The 17,387-nt window shown below is 38.1% G+C and overlaps 1 protein-coding gene and 1 long non-coding RNA gene across 2 annotated transcripts; both read left to right on the top strand.

Annotated features, from left to right (window-relative positions):
• Positions 1 to 4,579: 4,579 nt before the first annotated feature.
• LOC139137908 (uncharacterized) lies at positions 4,580 to 6,305 on the top strand. Its single transcript, XR_011553491.1, has 3 exons — positions 4,580 to 4,748; positions 5,286 to 5,356; positions 6,164 to 6,305. It is a non-coding gene; the product is annotated as an uncharacterized lncRNA (long non-coding RNA).
• Positions 6,306 to 6,983: 678 nt separating this feature from the next.
• Positions 6,984 to 17,253, top strand: LOC139138009 (uncharacterized). Its single transcript, XM_070706228.1, has 15 exons — positions 6,984 to 7,012; positions 7,412 to 7,622; positions 9,670 to 9,855; positions 10,838 to 11,044; positions 11,569 to 11,883; positions 12,933 to 13,056; positions 13,554 to 13,725; positions 13,958 to 14,052; positions 14,214 to 14,381; positions 14,644 to 14,824; positions 14,918 to 15,084; positions 15,517 to 15,690; positions 15,806 to 15,997; positions 16,549 to 16,719; positions 16,973 to 17,253. The coding sequence occupies exons 1-15, from the start codon at positions 6,984 to 6,986 to the stop codon at positions 17,251 to 17,253; spliced, it is 2,673 nt and encodes an 890-aa protein (XP_070562329.1).
• The last annotated feature ends 134 nt before the right edge of the window (positions 17,254 to 17,387 follow it).

A 17,387-nucleotide genomic window follows, 5' to 3' on the forward strand; every position in this document is an offset into this window, starting at 1 on the left:
ATAACGAAGTCACCATTTTTGTCGGCAATACAAGTATATCGAACGAAGTACAAGACGTTAAGATCATACTATCTCCTGTGGTATTAGTTGATGGTAAGGAAGGCTACCCGGTAAGTGAACTTCAATACAAATATTAGATACTCTGCGATGGTGATATCGAAAACCTTGAAACCATATATTGCTGAATTTTTCGAGTTCTAAACTTACCTTACTTTAGGGCCATGCACGTATATGAATAACCTGAATATGTTTTCGGTAGTCACAATATTGCGTCGTCTTTGCCACTGATCTTTAGCCTCTAAAACAAAATACAGGATATTTTAACTAATGCTCAAACATTTAATCTTTATGTAAATTTTATCTTGCTAAATACTGCTGAGACAAGCAACGTGTAATGAACGTAAAATGTACGTATAGAAATCTATATTATAAAAATATATAATTCTGTTACACTTATGTATTATAGCTTCATGTTGTACCGTATCATGCAAGAATTAAATGGCGAATTTTTTCAATGGTAATTAAGGATATCCAAGACATGTTTAAGATATTGACATGAGTTATATCGTCAACAGGTTTTCAAGGGAGAGGTTCTTGGCACTGTTCAGCAATCCGGATGCAACCCAAACACCGTACATGTCGCCATTCTTTCGTTGAGTGGTGACAAAGTCTACGATCCCTCATACTTTTTGGAAAAGAAAGAGTGTAAATCTGATTGGGAGGAAGAGGACAATGTTCTCTCAACTGGTCTGTTGGTTAGTACAATGTGCCACCTTCTGTCACAATCAATAAAACTACCTGAAGCGAAAACATACCCATTTTAGGATATACGTATTTGTAGGAGTTTCTTGGCGATTGAACACCGTTTCATTTAACACCTACGCGTTTGCTAATACATGCGAACGTTATTAAAGAGGTACTTAGAGGGATTTACCGTCACTTTTGTTTCAGTCACTATTCATTATCATTTGCAACAACTTTTCAATGAGTTTGTAACGAACAAATACTATAAGAAATTTGAATTTCGAAATACATTGAACCTCCACAGGTCTTCGTCTCTTTGCATGGTCTTTATTAAGGCATGTCTACCTTTAACTTTGTACAGGGCATTTTCACAAATTTTGGTGATTTTGCTGGCCCTCCAGAGCTGGTAGACACTACTCCTGAACGAATTATCGGCGCGCAAATGAAAGCAGAATATCTTAGGACTCAAGCCTTAAAAAGCCTGAAATCTCGAAGAAGCAACAAGATTAAACGGGCAGTCCAAGATGGTAAGTTCATTACTGAAATACTGGATTAATAAACGTATCCTTCATAACAATCATTCTTTGTAAAGTTCTTTGGAAACAAAGACAACCATGTGACGCTTACAGTTTTGTCACTTAAGAAGAACATTAAACTCAATTGAAAACTTTTCTAAATGAGCTCAGGATGATAAGGTGACTAAAATGAAAGGCACCCACTCGCTACTAATTGTACACTGTTATTTTGAGAAACTTACATCAGAATAATGTCATTTTAACTCCTGGTTCAGAATTTAGCATGCAGTTTCTGAACATTCCAAGAGCTGATGAACTCGGTCCAAACCGCGACTTTCAAGTCAAGGACATCCTTCTGAGCGGGGTTTACCGATTCCTGGAAGATGTCAAACATGACAAATTGGAGCCCTTTGTAGAACTGATACAACAGTTGAAGGTAAGTATGTTTGTTCAGAATGATCTCATTTACCAAAATGTCTTGTTACATTATCTTAGAGAGTACCTTAAAAAGCAACAAGGAAAGGCGATAATTTACTTCTTTGTGGAAGTCGATCAGAACCTTTCCGATTAGTCAGAGATGATGGAGTTAAACACAGGTGATTCCCTGCAATAACTGTCCCCTGTATCTAGTATGGATTTTAAAGAAGAATTATACCAGCAAAATTTGCAATGTATGTGGTCTTCTTTATTTCAGATCGCAATGGAATCATTTAAATGTGTAAGACCCGAAAGTTTGGACAATGTCCAGTTGAGAATTGAACTTTCGAATAGAGGAGAGTCCACAGACGGGGCAAGAGGAGAGTTGATCGCCAGGTTCATGAAACCTGATACAAGTAAGTGTTCAAACAGAGAGAGAGAGAGAGAGAGAGAGAGAGAGAGAGAGAGAGAGAGAGAGAGACAGAGAGAGAGAGAGAGAGAGAGAGAGAGAGAGAGAGAGAGAGAGACAGACAGACAGACAGACAGACAGAGAGCTCTCATATATTGTGTATATAGTGGGTATTCAGTTGTAGTATAGAAAATTTACGAAAGTGCTATTCACCTCTAGCTCGAGGTAACAAAGTTTTCACCATGCCACATGTCTACTTACTGCTTCCTCATTCTGATAGGTTGCCCAATGATTGAGGCCACGCCAGGCGAATCTGTCTTCTGTAGTTTCAATGAAGACTGTCTCGGAGTGCGTTGTTGTGCCGATCTCCAGTTTCTGAATCACTTTCATCAAAGTGTCGAAGTTTCTGTTCGACACGATCCGTGCAATGAACTGCTCACAGTTCAAGGTGGCCAACACGAACATTCATTGGATATCTCTGATAGAGATGCAGGTGAGTTTGAAGTGTATTAAACAGAATATTCTGAACGGCACGGACGATTTGATCGTACATACACCTAGGTACCACCATGGTAGCAACTCACAGAAATGTCAGGAATCCTTTCCTTCCTCTTACTGCTTTTCTTAGGACTTTAATATACCCAAATAATCCCTTATTTCCTATCGAATTAATAATAGACTGCTCTGGTGTGAAGTCTGTTTCAATATTTGCGTATCAAGTCGTGTTGTACAGTCTTGACATAACCTTGATTGCAGCATACGAAGATGAAATGGTGGAAGCATTCTCAGATGACATTCTTGGTGAGTTGTTAAATACGCTATGGTACAGAGTAGAGAGAAGTGGAAATCAGATAAGGGTAAGTACATTACGTCAACATCACGATTATCACCTGTGTTCAATCTCTTACGAAGCTTGGCAATAACTTTAAGAACTTTCGATGATAGAAGTTATTTGGATTAGATTCTAGGACAAATTATAACGCCACAAGATGATGTGTTTAGTGTTAAAATTCGGGGAGTTTTGTCGGTCGGTATCTCTTCACAAATATCAAGTTTGTTAACTGACTGAATGGCCGCTCAACTTTCAGACAATTAATAGAACAACAGTAATTATTGACGCTTTAGAACTCCCTTAAGTGGCATAGAAAATTATCGCCCCATTCTCAACAGCTTGGAGGCGCATATGATTCAAGATTCCTCGTGCAATGATCAACTAATTGTAGAGTGTATGTTGTATGCTTCATGCTATATTTTGATATTTCTTTACCCTACTAAATTATTCTAGGTGAAGGTAGAAGCAACAGTTTGTTCAACGGTCGTTGCCGAATGTCTTCCCGCTATCGAGGTTCTAAACGAATTAGTGATTCCAATCGAAGAATGCAGTGAACAGAGCAGAGAAGTCGATCTTGATATTCAAGGTAACGATAATTATGTACAATCAATTACATCAAATATTCATCACAAGTACGTGATGAATATATGATGTTAATCTGCTTTTATCTATAAAATTGCATAATATTATCGCGGGAACAGATACTGCAATTGTTGATAAAAATAATGCTACGATGCTGTTCATATTGGTTAAAACTCACGTTTACCACAAGAAAAATTATTATGGTAGTGCAGTCTGACTAGCGCATTCTAGGTATATATTATCGCAATAAACCTGCTAAACGGCCGCAACACGACCTCTGTTGTGTGCAGTATGATGATGCATCTTGCTTCTGTGATAAAACTAGACTCACACACTATGAGCGAACCGGCTACGACATTATGCTAAGCAAGCTAATGTGATCAGTTGTTCGGATTTGCTCCGCTTTTTTCTTCTATTCTTTGTTTTGCCTTTTATTCCCACTATCATCGCATCTGCAGAGCTGAGGGAGGGGCCTGAAAAGAACCCATACACAAGGTAAAACATGATGAGAATGAACCAATCACCAAATTTGATATTAATCAGATTGCTCCTTGAGGTGCATAAATATGCAAAAGGGGAGTAATATTGTGTGCCCATCGGAAAGCTTGAAAGCCTTTAGCATCAACTGGTTTTTGACATACTCTTATATATAAAAATTTCTTTTTGTCTTTTCCAGACTGGATGGAATCAACGACTTTGGGTGAATTTGAAAGTCTTTTAGATTTGTTTGGTTTCGATGAATCGATTGTTACCGACTTCATGGACAACTTGCTTGACTTAACCCTCAGCGATGTAAGTCAATACCCAGAGTTCTTACACTTCTGAAACTTCTAAACTACACATTCAAGAAATGAAAAAGTTTAGGTAAAATATCGTGATATTTGAAGTACATTGATTGAATTTTCACGTATGACAAAACGTTCATACTCAGATTCTTCCAAGTGTAGATGTGAATATATTATAGCAGCGACGGATTTTATATAGCATCGTAATTTACATTCAAGATGGACACTTGTAATCAGCATTACTCTACATAAAGCTTATGGTTCTGTATTGTTATCTTTCTTCATCCAGGCTATCGACTCAATCGACGTGAAAGTATCTGACTCCGAGACAGACGAATTTGCTCGTGAAACAGAATTATTGACCTTGACACCTACAATAAGATTACCCTTATTTGGAACCTTCAAATTATGGGACAGACGTCTGACGCCAGGAATTAGACTGTGGATATTTTATATTACATTTGGTATGTGAGAATGGACAAATAAGATAAATCGTTAAGCTACAATGCAAGTGAACGATTAATCCGGTAGTGTTAAAGAAATTGAACAAAAAGTGGGAAATCTTCTAGTATTGATGCTAAAATTGCCACTTCCAAGTTCTGCAAATTTATTTTAATGCATTACTATAATCAATTGTCAATACATCCATATCTGAAAAATTCTCGGTGCTTAATCACAGATAGTAACTTTTTTCTCGTTGATATTTGTGAATAATATTTACAAAAAAGATCGTGGTGTTTAAGCCTGTACCATGATATACAGTAGACATTTCACGTCATGAAAATATGCAGGGAAACGACCTGATTCGTAAAAATGCATATCTTTGGCTCCAAATAATTGAATAATGATGTATATTAGTAAACACGAGTGAGTCATGTAATAAATAAAAATCAATTAGGTCCTTTTCGTCGTTAATATTTTTTGGTAGCAACTGAAAAGCGTTGCGAGTGATTCTCCATTGTCGACAAATAACATTTTCAATATTATAAACATTTTTGTAGGATTAGCGTCGTATGGCGACAAACTGTTGGAGGCTGAGATCACAATATCCACAGATGGTATGACCTGCGATGTAAGTATACTGCCAATTTTAACTACGGACGATCAACATTCGTCAAACCTATCAAATACGGCGTTTTCAATCGGGTTCGAACCCACAACATACGGCATCAGTCGCCTGGCGGAGAGGCCACAGAGAGAACCGCTCGGCCAAATCTCCACTCCCAAAAAGAGTGGTTCAATAGCCGTCTAAGTTGTTACATTTTTTCTGACTGAGACCGCTCCACACGTTGTAGAGTTCGTGAAGCACTCACGCACGGATGCTCACTATCACACATCGCACATAGAAACTTTATCGAAGCGAAGCAACGAATACATCGCTTTAACCGGGCGAACGATAACCTCGGGGACAATTTTGTCCACCAGCAAGCAAAACATCGCCCGTGAGTCAAAATTATGATAATACATTCAGCCAGGGCCTGAGACCAAACGAAGCTCTAGATCTTATTCTTCACACCTGTCGATCATTACAAAAGCTTAACATTTAGGAGTTATAGTGGCAAAGCGAATGCATTGTAGAGTTGTCGTGAGTGTCACAGTACAACTGTGCCTACCAGTGCCTTTATTTCGCGAAGAGCGTCATCTAGCGACAGGCTGCTCTCGACGACATGGTGTTACCAAAAAATATTAACGACGAATAGGACCTAATTGATTTTTATTTACTACATGACTCACTCGTGTTTACTAAAAATAATTCAATTAAGTCAGGCCAAAACAACACTTAAAAAGTTTGAGTGTCCGAATATCAGTGCCCGGAAAACATTCTTCATAAATAGATACTGATGCTTCTTGTAATCGTTGTAGCAAATTGACCTTGCAGGTAATCACTGGTCCTGTGAATGACATATCCTACGTCGAGGCGTATGCTAACTTTGGGCTTAAGAAACTATACCTGAGAACGTCACTGCTTGGATTCTTCTTAGATCTTGAAGAAAGAGCCGAGAGTTCAAACGACGCTCTGCATGAACCAATGAAAACAATGTATGCCATTCCATTCTGTTGATCATATACACAAGTTTGCCTGCACAAACTTTAAAGGGAGGAGGGTAAATCAAACTTTTTAGGCTAGGTAAAATCTTAACTCGGCAGGAATGTGAGCTGCTTTGAATTTTAGGATTCAGATGTCAAAATGTTGGTTTCGCAAAGTATTGCGAGAACGCTGATTAAGTGGTGCCTCGATTGAAGATAATTACATAAATCTGTATCGTGCAAATGAATTAGCGAGCTCTACGATGAGTAGATAATGAAAAAAAAGAAAGTTTGGTGTTCCTCGCATAATTGTTCGGTCACACCGTATGGTTGTGCATTCCACAAGTAAATGTTATTCATTTAAAGGGACAAAGTCGCCCATTTTTCGTGAAATTTGTTTGATACAAGTTACTACTTATATTGTTTGACATGTTGAAAGATACTGAACGAATGGGTGACCATTCTATATTCGACGCCGGTTTTAGACAACATACATGAAACCATCGCAAAAATGAATTAATGGTCATGACCATTAATTCATTTTCGCACTGGTTTCATTTAATTTGTTTAAAACTGGGGTCGAATTTATGCATGGTCACCCATTTATTCAGTATCTTTCAACATGTCAAACAATATAAGTAGTAACTTGTATCAAACAAATTTCACGAAAAATGGGCGACTTTGTCCCTTTAATATTACTGTATGATATCCAAGTTGATATATGGAATTCTATTTTAACACCCTTGAACGATTTTACCTTCAAATCGTGCGATGGCACAATCTTTGAACGTATGTGAATTTTATTCAGCCCAAAAATATACACCTTCATCCTTCCAGTAAACTATTGCTGTCATAATAATCTTGAGATTCTGTGGTTTTTGAAAATATATAGCATAAGGTGGTTTCCTTGTCATCTAAAATATTCCTTTGAAATAAACTGTGTTTGCAACATGCAGCCCAACCTTTAAAAATTAAAGTTTCATTTAGGCCATGTTCATTTTGTGGTCGCCATGAGCGTCAAATCAATGCAGACATGAGGTTCTTTGATGATTTTTCAATTTAGTAACTTTTGAACGATTTTTATGGTTTTCGTTTACAGGCAAGATGTGGTATACTACCTTGTCGGTCTCCGCATCGAATTTCACATTTATCTCATCTTTGAGTTACTTAGCACTCGTCGAAGAGAAATTAAACTTACCCTCATCGACATTAATCTTCCCGGTTGGAGTTGGGAATTTGGGAAAGAAATCGGACCTGGAAATAGTAGAGAAGAGGTTCTTTCTGATGATTCACCACCAGAGTTTGAAGAGGTTTGTGATTGGATGAATTACATTATCAATTAGTCCCCGCGGTCAAAGTCCAAGGGACTTATGGTTTGGGCTCCGTCCGTCCGTCCGTCCGTCCACGCAGATATCCTAGACATGCCTTAGCCAATTCCTTTTAAACTAAGTACAAGGATGAATCACTATGGCATACATATGCACATTCATTGTTTTGGCTTTTGCACGCATAATTAGTGCTTATTTGCAAAATTAGTGTTTTTTGAAAAACAGCTCTGTTTCTTAAGTGACTGCACCAAATTTGATGAAACTTTGTACTTATTTTGGTCACGCAGAGCTCTAATAGCACACAAAGACATTTGTCAGTATTGTGTCAAGGAATTGCTGATTTGCATATTTAATGAATTTTCATAATTCTGGTAATATGTCAAGAAATACTGACTCAAATTTGATTAAACTTGCCACAGATGTAAATATACTAGAGCTGTAACTGTAAAAGACATTAAGCAGGATCATATCAATTAATATCTAATTTGCATATTTAATGAACTTCACAATAAATGTGATATGTCTAGAAATATTGCATCAAATTTGATGAAACTTGGCACAGATGTTGATCTCAAAGCGTTGTAGTAGCATGCAAAGACATTTAGCCGTATCATGTCAATTAATTGCGTATTTGCATATTTAATGAATGTTTCATAATTAGTCTGATATGTCAAGAGATATTACATCAAATTTGTTGAATCTTGGTATAGACGTTCAGCTCATGTTGCTTTAACTTTGTATAAGACGTTTATCAGTATCATGTTAATTAATTTCTGATTTGCGTATTTAATGAACTTTCCTAATTAGTTTCATGTGTGCAGAAATACTGCACCAAATTTGATGAAACTTGGTACAGATGTTGATCTCCTAGTAGTGTAAAAGTGTATAGCAATATCCTGTCGATTAATTATTAATTGACTTATTTAATGATATTTTGTGATTAGGGTGGCAGCCCAGATTAGCTTTACATTTTACCACCATGGTATGGAACAATTCCATTGTTTTCTGTAGTTAAGTTGAGCCTCTAAACAGGGAAACAATGTTTGTAATTAGAGATATATATCCTGAATGGCTACACTCAATCTAATAACACATGCTGCAGATGTTGATCATACAAAGGTTTAACATTCAAGAAAGGCATATAGCAGTATTAATGGCTAACCATAGGAACTCTTTTGTACTGAACACCTGACCATTATTGGTTCACATCTGGCGTCCCGACTTTTTGACATTCAGACATGCCTGGACCAGTTTCTTGCAGATTAGTTAAATTTTGACATTTCAAGAGCCAGGGCATGGCAGACCTAATTCTGTCCAACTGGGTAAAAAGACCTAACCCTATACCATTCATACTATTACTTATGTCTATTTGTTGACGATACAATCCGATATAGGCGTCAGTCACAGACATGCCTTTGGTACCCGCACTTCAGTCTTTTTTCATGCGCATTATATCACTTCAAACTTTAGTCACTCAACGTTACAAATTCCCAATTACAAGCGGGGACTATGTCATTGCCAACGATTTGTTCAAATGAGGATTAATTAACCGATTGACTGACTGGTTAGACTGATTGACAGACTGGATTATTTATTTAATAAGCGATTTATTGAATGATTGACGGATTGGTCGGTCACTTAAGGTTGTTGTAATGGATAATTGAGGAAGTGAGTGACCGAGTTAAATATAGGTGTGTGAGCAAGTGAGTAAGTTAATGAACGGCCTACAAAATGACTGATCAAACAACTGAGTAATTGAGCAGGTAACTTAGTTGCTGACTGGTCGAATGGCTGACTGATAAAATGAGTACGTAAGGAGTGGTTTGTAATGGGATGTTTTGGAAGATGACGCCGCCCAGCGATTAGTTGCCATTTTATGAGACATTATTACAATCTAGTAAGACAATCTGTAAAGCAGTTACAATTTTATGACATTGTCTTACAATGCATGAACGCTGTTGAAGTCGATGTCTTTATTTCATTGTTTTAAATTATCGGGATAACATCTCATTTTCATTAATTTTGACAGGATGACGGTTGCGAAGTAAGCCAAATTATTGACCGAGATGTTACTGATCCAGCCTTTCAGTTGATAGCTTCAGCACACGACGGGGAAAGCCCAGTGCGGTTGAAATATTGCATCGGAACATTCTCAGGTGGCTGCGACGTTATTAACCAGCGGGATCTCGGACAACAAGGCTCTATGGTTACAGAGGTATGTTCTTCCAGACTTCAGCTTCAGTAGAGCGATGACCTTTAGGAACCTCATATACAAGTACTTTGTATTGTTCAAAGACGTACAGTGTAAGAGTAACACCGTCATATTAAAATGACACTTTCTCCAACAAAGGGCGCTAAAATAGACATCAGGGCCATTAAGATTATATCATAAAACATCTTTTGAAACGATGAAGAAATCTCCTGCACTCTTTGAAATACAAAACACACGTTACAATCCATTTGCCGTAAGAATGCAAATCAAGCAATTCAGCTGAAATTATAAACTCTTCACATAAATCAAAATCATAAATCCTCTGACATAATTTCTTTTTACATTAAACATCTAAGACGTTATATATAATAACAACAACGTCGCTGTCGTCATCAACTCAGAATAGCTTTCCTGGTACGGCGTACGAAAATGAATGCAGCTGCAGCAAAATCAAAAATAAAAGGCACACTTTACGATTAACCTATATTATATTATAGCTTTATCATACCAGTGTATTTTGTGACGTCATACCCTCAGATTATTACTGATAATGTATCCGATTATCCAGCATTGTGGCCCAGATGTTTTCTGCAGCCGACATTGCCAAAACTATAAAATAATAGCAATAATGTACCCCCTCCCGGCCCATAATTGGCCCAAGAAAACTTTGCACTCCATAATGTACTCAGCTTCGCCTCATTCATCGTGTCGTGTAAAGTTTCCTTTGTCCATTATTGGCCGGGAAGGGGTACATTATTGCCTAATTAATAAACTCCGACTAAGATTATACCTAAAGGGCAGACGACAACGTTTGGACGGCACCCGTGGGTTACATGTAATGATTTGATTTGTTGATTTGATGTGGAAAATAAAGTACGGATGTTAAAGAGCTTCCTTTTTAGCATCATAATCAACCTTTCATCGAGGCAATGATAATGCTTATCATATTTGACCTTGGTATCAATGCGGTCTTGTTCTTGTCTAGGTTCTGCGTAGTGGGGTTCCATTGCATTTCACTGTGACAGCTATGAATGATGGGGACGAAAGTGTCACATTACAGTGTGAGCTGCCGACCTATGACACGACAGTTCCAATGGGTCGTGTGACGCCTGACTTCAGGACAACAAGTCATCCTGGGATACTGAGGGCGTCATCAGTGATAACAGACGATTCGCAGTTGATTTTAAAGAAAGTGAGAAAGAGTTGATGATTTAGTGTAAATTCTCGTTCCTGCGTCATTGATAACATATTATTAATAGTACGATATGAGGTTTTAATATACTATACCACCAATTACGGATTGCCCGTCTATTATCGCCGGCTTATGTAATTGGCAGGTTTAAAATTTGCAAAGACAATGTCCAATTTTGTGTTCGCAAATTATATGATATTACTACCTATTTGACTTACAGATTGATATATGGCGGGTGCTACAATGTGGAGCAGGGTGCTCTTACTATTTTCGAAACACCTGATATCACTTCTTGGTGTTTTGCCAGAGGTTCATGTATATTTATTTCATGAATTTGACTTTGTTGTGTGCACCGGTGCCTTACTGTCTGTTCTGTGCTGCTTTGTGTCTGTTTATAACAATTGATGGTGTATTACGAATTTTGACCTAGTGTTATCGGATTATGGATGGGTAGGACTGTGATTATTATGATAAGTTGTTAGCGTCATCGTATCAGTACTTAAACGATCATCTCATAACTCCAGGAAGCTGTTGGATACGGTTTCAAAAAGTTTGGTCATCAAGTAGTGAATTGGACGGAGGTAAAGTTTGACGAAGGATCGGAATTGGTCGAACTGCCCCCTGAAAGAGAGAGTATGGATTATTTCACAGCGCCACAGAATGGACGACTCGACTCAAGGCCTTTCGAGACTTCAGGGGAGAGATACGAGTACAACTGCGCCTACAAGTGTTTACAGTACCCAACTTACAAGTGCCTCAGCTTCAATTATGACTATGGCAGCAGTGGTCGATGTGAGTTGCTAGAACATATAGTGGGTGAGGGACGGAACATTCATCAGGTAGGTGACCTTATATGCAAAAAGGTATTTGTTCCCCTTAATTTCCATGCATTTTCTGTACTATGTCTCACACATTAATTGATTGCGCAAAAAAGCTAAATCTCACGAAAACGAAATACTTATGAACCATGCAGGACGGAAAATACTATGGAAGCATGTAAACTAAGAGCTTTCTTTGTATACCCGGTTTCTCCACCATGTGTTACAGCTCAACATCTCTCATCGGGGAATAGTCAGCTAGCTAGAATCTCTTTGGACACAGAAACAGATTAGTGGTTTCCTTCTTTCATCTGTGTTTGTGCTCGTAAAGACAACGTCCATATACAGTTTTTTGCGCACACTTTAAACTTGTCGTATCATCCACTGTGCTTGTGAACACCAAGCCCCTCTCAGACTACCACGTCAACGTTATTGTCATTTTATGTTTTTGTTTACTAGTTCTCAGTCAATAAGCGGAAGGTGATACGTGTTCGACATTTCGACATATTACATAATAATTGTAAAGTTGAGTGAGAGTAAAGTGTATTTACAGTTGGTCTTGGTAAGGGTCATAACTGCTATTCCATTGGAATGAAAGTATTCTGGAGATTTCCGTCAGTGGGTTAAGATCATAGTCAGTATATATGATATCAGTTTGCGACATTACGCCGTTCTGATCGATAAGATCTCGTGACGATTGTGGTAATGATAACATACCAGAGTTCAAACCGGCACCTCGGCTAGCAAAGGTTAATGCCTTACAGTATCCGAAACCGTTTGATAATTAGAAATCGGAGTTGAAAGAAAGTAATCAATAAAGACTTCCTGAAAGTTTGTCTTAAGAACATATTTCTAAGGATCAAAGCTATCTATCGTTCGTATATTGGTAGGAATAAAATATAAATACATGATCAGAGTTTGCAAAATATGGACATCGTCATGTAGTATAATGATGAATGGGTTCGAATGATTATTGTGAGTACGTAAAAAAGTTATGTTCAATCTATGTTATGTTAGTCCATCAAATGAAATGAAGTCTGTTGATTCTCCCTCTTTTCTCATTTACATAGAGTGGACTCTACAAGCACTTCGAACGTCTTGGAGTTGGTTATTCTAGTGTACACCGCCACGACTACTTGACTCTGAGACACAATGACTTGTACATATTCAATGTGTATTCAAAAAACGCCTTAAGTAAGTGTTTGAGAGTAAAGGGGTGCAACAAATATAAATGCTGTTGATACAGATTGTTTCATCAGCATCAATTTAGCGCCTCGAACTGAATGGAATCACTATATGAATTAAACTCCTCTCAAATATCAGTTTTCTATCTTTTTTCTATCTTATCTGAAGTCAACATTGTCAGCCTATTGCACCAAGAATATCTAATTATTGAGATGCACTACAAAATTTGTGTTGGTACTGAAAATTCAAATTAATAACAGTTCATTGACATTGTGCATGGCCAAGAGTGTGACTTATAATAACCTTTACAGAAAATGTGAAGTGCTGTCAATAACGCAGGGGCGATTTGCATTTTGTAGCATGTATAGCATAGGTCAGCATTATAGTGAACTTGACTTGACTTAGAAAATATATTCCCTTTACAGATAGTTTATTCATGTTGTATCGCGTTCTCGACCAGACCTTAAATTTAGCATTTGACCTTTTTCGTCACTGTCATACCCTAGATTATCAATCGATTGTGTCTTCTGATGGCATTCTCGCGGATTTCACACAACCCGATACCGGTCCCATCATGAACGAGGAACTGGATGAAGCAATCAATGAAAAGTGCGCTGAATTTGTACATGACAAATGGCATCCACGATGCATTGAAGACACACCTCTGCCAAACCACAGGTAAGTTTTGAATATTTTTAAGCTCAACACTTTCTCTAAATTGAAGCACAGACTCTTGTACAGCATATTAAACCTCGCATGCAGATATTTAACTTCTCACTTGCTTTGTTCCTTTTTTCCAACAATTCACCTGGATATATTGCAACATGAACAAATAGGGGATAAATTTCCTAATATCTCGGTAGTAAATTTTTGACGTGCCCTTTCAAAGTACAATAACTTTATCTTTTAGATATGTCATAGATGGACCCGGATCTGAAACAGTTTTTAATGGTCATGAACCCTTGGTTGATTTGCTGTACACCAGAGCCTACACTTACATATCAGGTAAGCGTTTTATCGTACATTTATTGTTAAAATCGACAACTTAACGTTCGCATATACCTACAAAGGTTTGCATTTCGAATTTCTGAGCGTACATATTTAAGAGTTTATTGTATGTGCTTTTTTAATTATTTAACTGATTTTGCCAATCGATATTTTGGCAGCCAACTGGGATGGTTTTAAGGATGACCAGACGGGTATCTATGGTTACACGTGGTCGGTAGGGAACGATACATGCCAAGAGGATATACACCAACATGACGATCCACATGCACACATATACTACGAAAGTGAATGGACGCATGAGGGCGTTGCTACACTGTTGCTGGACGGTAAGTGAGCGATGGTGTACTTTTGTGGCTTTTCAAGTGTGCGATTAATAGATGAGGTTTTAATGACAATGATATTAAATGCCTGTAGTGATAAAGATATCATTAGTATATAATATCATAGTAATAAGTAAGTCAATAGTCATGTATACACTTTCATACAATGACTACTAACTGGAAATGAATACCGCGAATGAGCATATAAACGCCAAGTTTTAGATCTGTAACTCAGCATGTGATATTTTTATTATTACCCGCTATATAGACGGACATTACCACATCTCCGTCCGTGCCCTCAACAAGGCGGAGTTTGGTGGACCGATGGCAACTACTGTCTGCCATACAACATTGTACACCATCGACACCACGCCACCTTTTGTTCATGAAGTGTATGATTGGGAATATGATGATGAAACGTGCTTCCTGACTGTCAGTTACAATGTCAGGTAGGAAAAAATCACTGTACTGGAATTTACGATTTATGTGTTCCGTAACATAGTGCGTACATAAACCTGATGGATAATTTATGTGCATTACAGTGACCCACTGTCTTATATCCGAGAGGTCGACATTGGTTATGGACTGAGCACAAGGGACGTCTATTTGATGGATTGGCAACGCCACTACACCTTCACAAATCTTACCCATGAATTCTGCATACCAGACGGTGTTGTGACCTGGGTCAGAATCAAAGCTTGGAATAACGGTACCGTAATATACGTGTGAACCTCTTTTTTTCCGATTTAATCTATGATATTTCTTCTAAAATTAGGAAAATTTACTAACCTGAACCCTGTTATCGAGCACGTGACATTCAAACGTTTCATAACGCCGTATAAATCCTACTTTATCAGGTAAATATTTACGTCCAAATCGCTATTTATGAGTAACGCTCCTCTCCCCGTCGTCTCTTGAAACCTTTAAGGGCTTACAACGTTTCTTAACGCATATTTTAGCAAATATTTGTGGGTCAAATAGATTACAAACAGACGGTATGCAATATATCTGAGAGGCCCCAGCAGGTAAAATCTTTCACGAAGAAAGTTAGTTTAGCCAAGACATTTCCTTCTTATCTCGGAGTCTGATAGGGTCTATGTATGTGTCAATCTTAATCCAATCCTTGATTCTTATATTACAGTTGATTTGTACGAGACAGGGCACGCACCAATACCTGTGGTTGTCGACACCAGTCCTCCAGTCGCTGGTGAACTATTTGATGGGCCACTGCACGGAATTGACATCGAGTATCAGAGTACGCAACACGAGATATGTGCAAATTGGCAGGATTTCTATGACCCAGAAAGTGGCATCGGTAATATACTATATTTTAATCAATTTCAGCCATTTTAGCGATTTTTTGCTGATTTCTGACAAAGTAATTCTGCTGAACTAACATGATTTGCAATCATCTAATCTTAACTCGTCAGGCAAATATGTATGGGGCGTGGGGACGAGCCCGTTCAGTGATGACGTCAGTCCGTTTCAAGAGTACCATCACCAGGCCTATGCAGCATGCAATGAGAGTGTAAGCCTCGAGCACAACACCAAGTATTTTTCAACCCTGACTGCGTACAATGCTGGACACAAAGTTCTGACCACAACAGTGTCATCAAACGGAGGTATGCAACACTAAAAGTTGGTGCACATTTTATTTGTGAAATGTGTGGATGTTATGAAGCATGAGTACTAACCAGTAGTACCTCGGAGAGGGCACAAATTTATAATGTTCCGCATCGATGTCGAGTGGATGTATCGTGATTTTTCTTGGTATGCACTCTACTACATGTTGAAATACTCTGTAGTCTTTGGTATATCAACAGAATAAAGACGATTTGTGAATTTATAAAGATCATTTGTGATCGTTAACTATTGAATTCTGTTGTGGGATTCACAAATTGTGTTGACAAATCAAATAGTAAGCGTGTGTGTCTGCATGCTGAAGAGAACAGATCAAAGGTCTCCAGCTGATAAAATGAATTAAAAAGTAAAATATTAACACCATGGTGCGAACAGCATTAAGGTATATGACATATGAAGATACATATAAGAGCACGGTTGATTACGTTGAAGTAATCAGAAATGGTGACTGTTATGGCATTCTGTGTTCTATGTAAAGATAAACCGTATTAATCTAGGTCGAATTTTTATTTCTGTCCCATTTATCTTGCAGTTGTATATGACGCTACGCCACCAACGAAGGGTAAAATCCTAGATGGTCTTGATCCGATCAGTGATGTTGAATACTCATCGGAAGCCTCCTCAGTGTCTGCTAACTGGCATGGCTTCGAAGATCCTGAGTCGGACATTGAAGAGTATGCCGTAACAATTTGGAGAAAGAGAAGTAAGATTTGCCATTGTGAAATTTGTGACTTCTTCTTCGTACCATAACATTGAGGGCACGGAACGTATAACAAATGGAATACATGTATTTACAGACAAAAGCTAACCAGTGTAGCATCTTTCTCTTGTGTGTACTATATGTAGTTTGTCACTATTATGAATTGGAGGATATCAGGCGTAATATCGAAAAACCGAAGAGATGTGCGGATTTTGAAGGTTATGTTAAGCCACTTATTATTACTTTGACTACTCAGATGAGAACAGTACATCATGGGAGGTACTGCAAGATACGGTGACGTTGCCAGGAGATTCAAGTTCATTTAACTGGCATCACTTCCATCACAAACAAGGTGATATGGTCTACACACATATTGAAGCAATGAATCGAGCAAGATCGTCAACGTCGGATTCCACGGATGGTTTCATCATCGACCTATCAGCCCCGATTATGTACTTTCTCGGAGATGGCTTGGTACCAGGAGAAAACGACCAGTTTACGGTATTGTGTTATATGTCAACCGACAACCTTGAATAACTTATTTTTTTTCTAACTCTGTTCAAAAATTGAAGGCTCAATAGCGAAAATAAAACGTTCTTTTGCCTGTACAGAGACCACTACAGCCTCAAAAACTGTACCCTCCCTGCTCTCAACATAGTGTGTCAGCCCCT

Source organism: Ptychodera flava, chromosome 8 (genome assembly GCF_041260155.1).
Source record: "Ptychodera flava strain L36383 chromosome 8, AS_Pfla_20210202, whole genome shotgun sequence".
Lineage (NCBI taxonomy): Eukaryota > Metazoa > Hemichordata > Enteropneusta > Ptychoderidae > Ptychodera > Ptychodera flava.

What these genes read in the sequence shown, in the direction of transcription:
- LOC139138009 (XM_070706228.1), top strand. Translation starts at nt 6,984, where the DNA reads ATGGGCGACTTTGTCCCTTTAATATTACT. An exon ending in GTATTCAAAAAACGCCTTAA is followed by an intron (nt 13,057 to 13,553) that starts GTAAGTGTTTGA and finishes GTCATACCCTAG; the next exon opens with ATTATCAATCGATTGTGTCT. An exon ending in ACTGTCAGTTACAATGTCAG is followed by an intron (nt 14,825 to 14,917) that starts GTAGGAAAAAAT and finishes TGTGCATTACAG; the next exon opens with TGACCCACTGTCTTATATCC.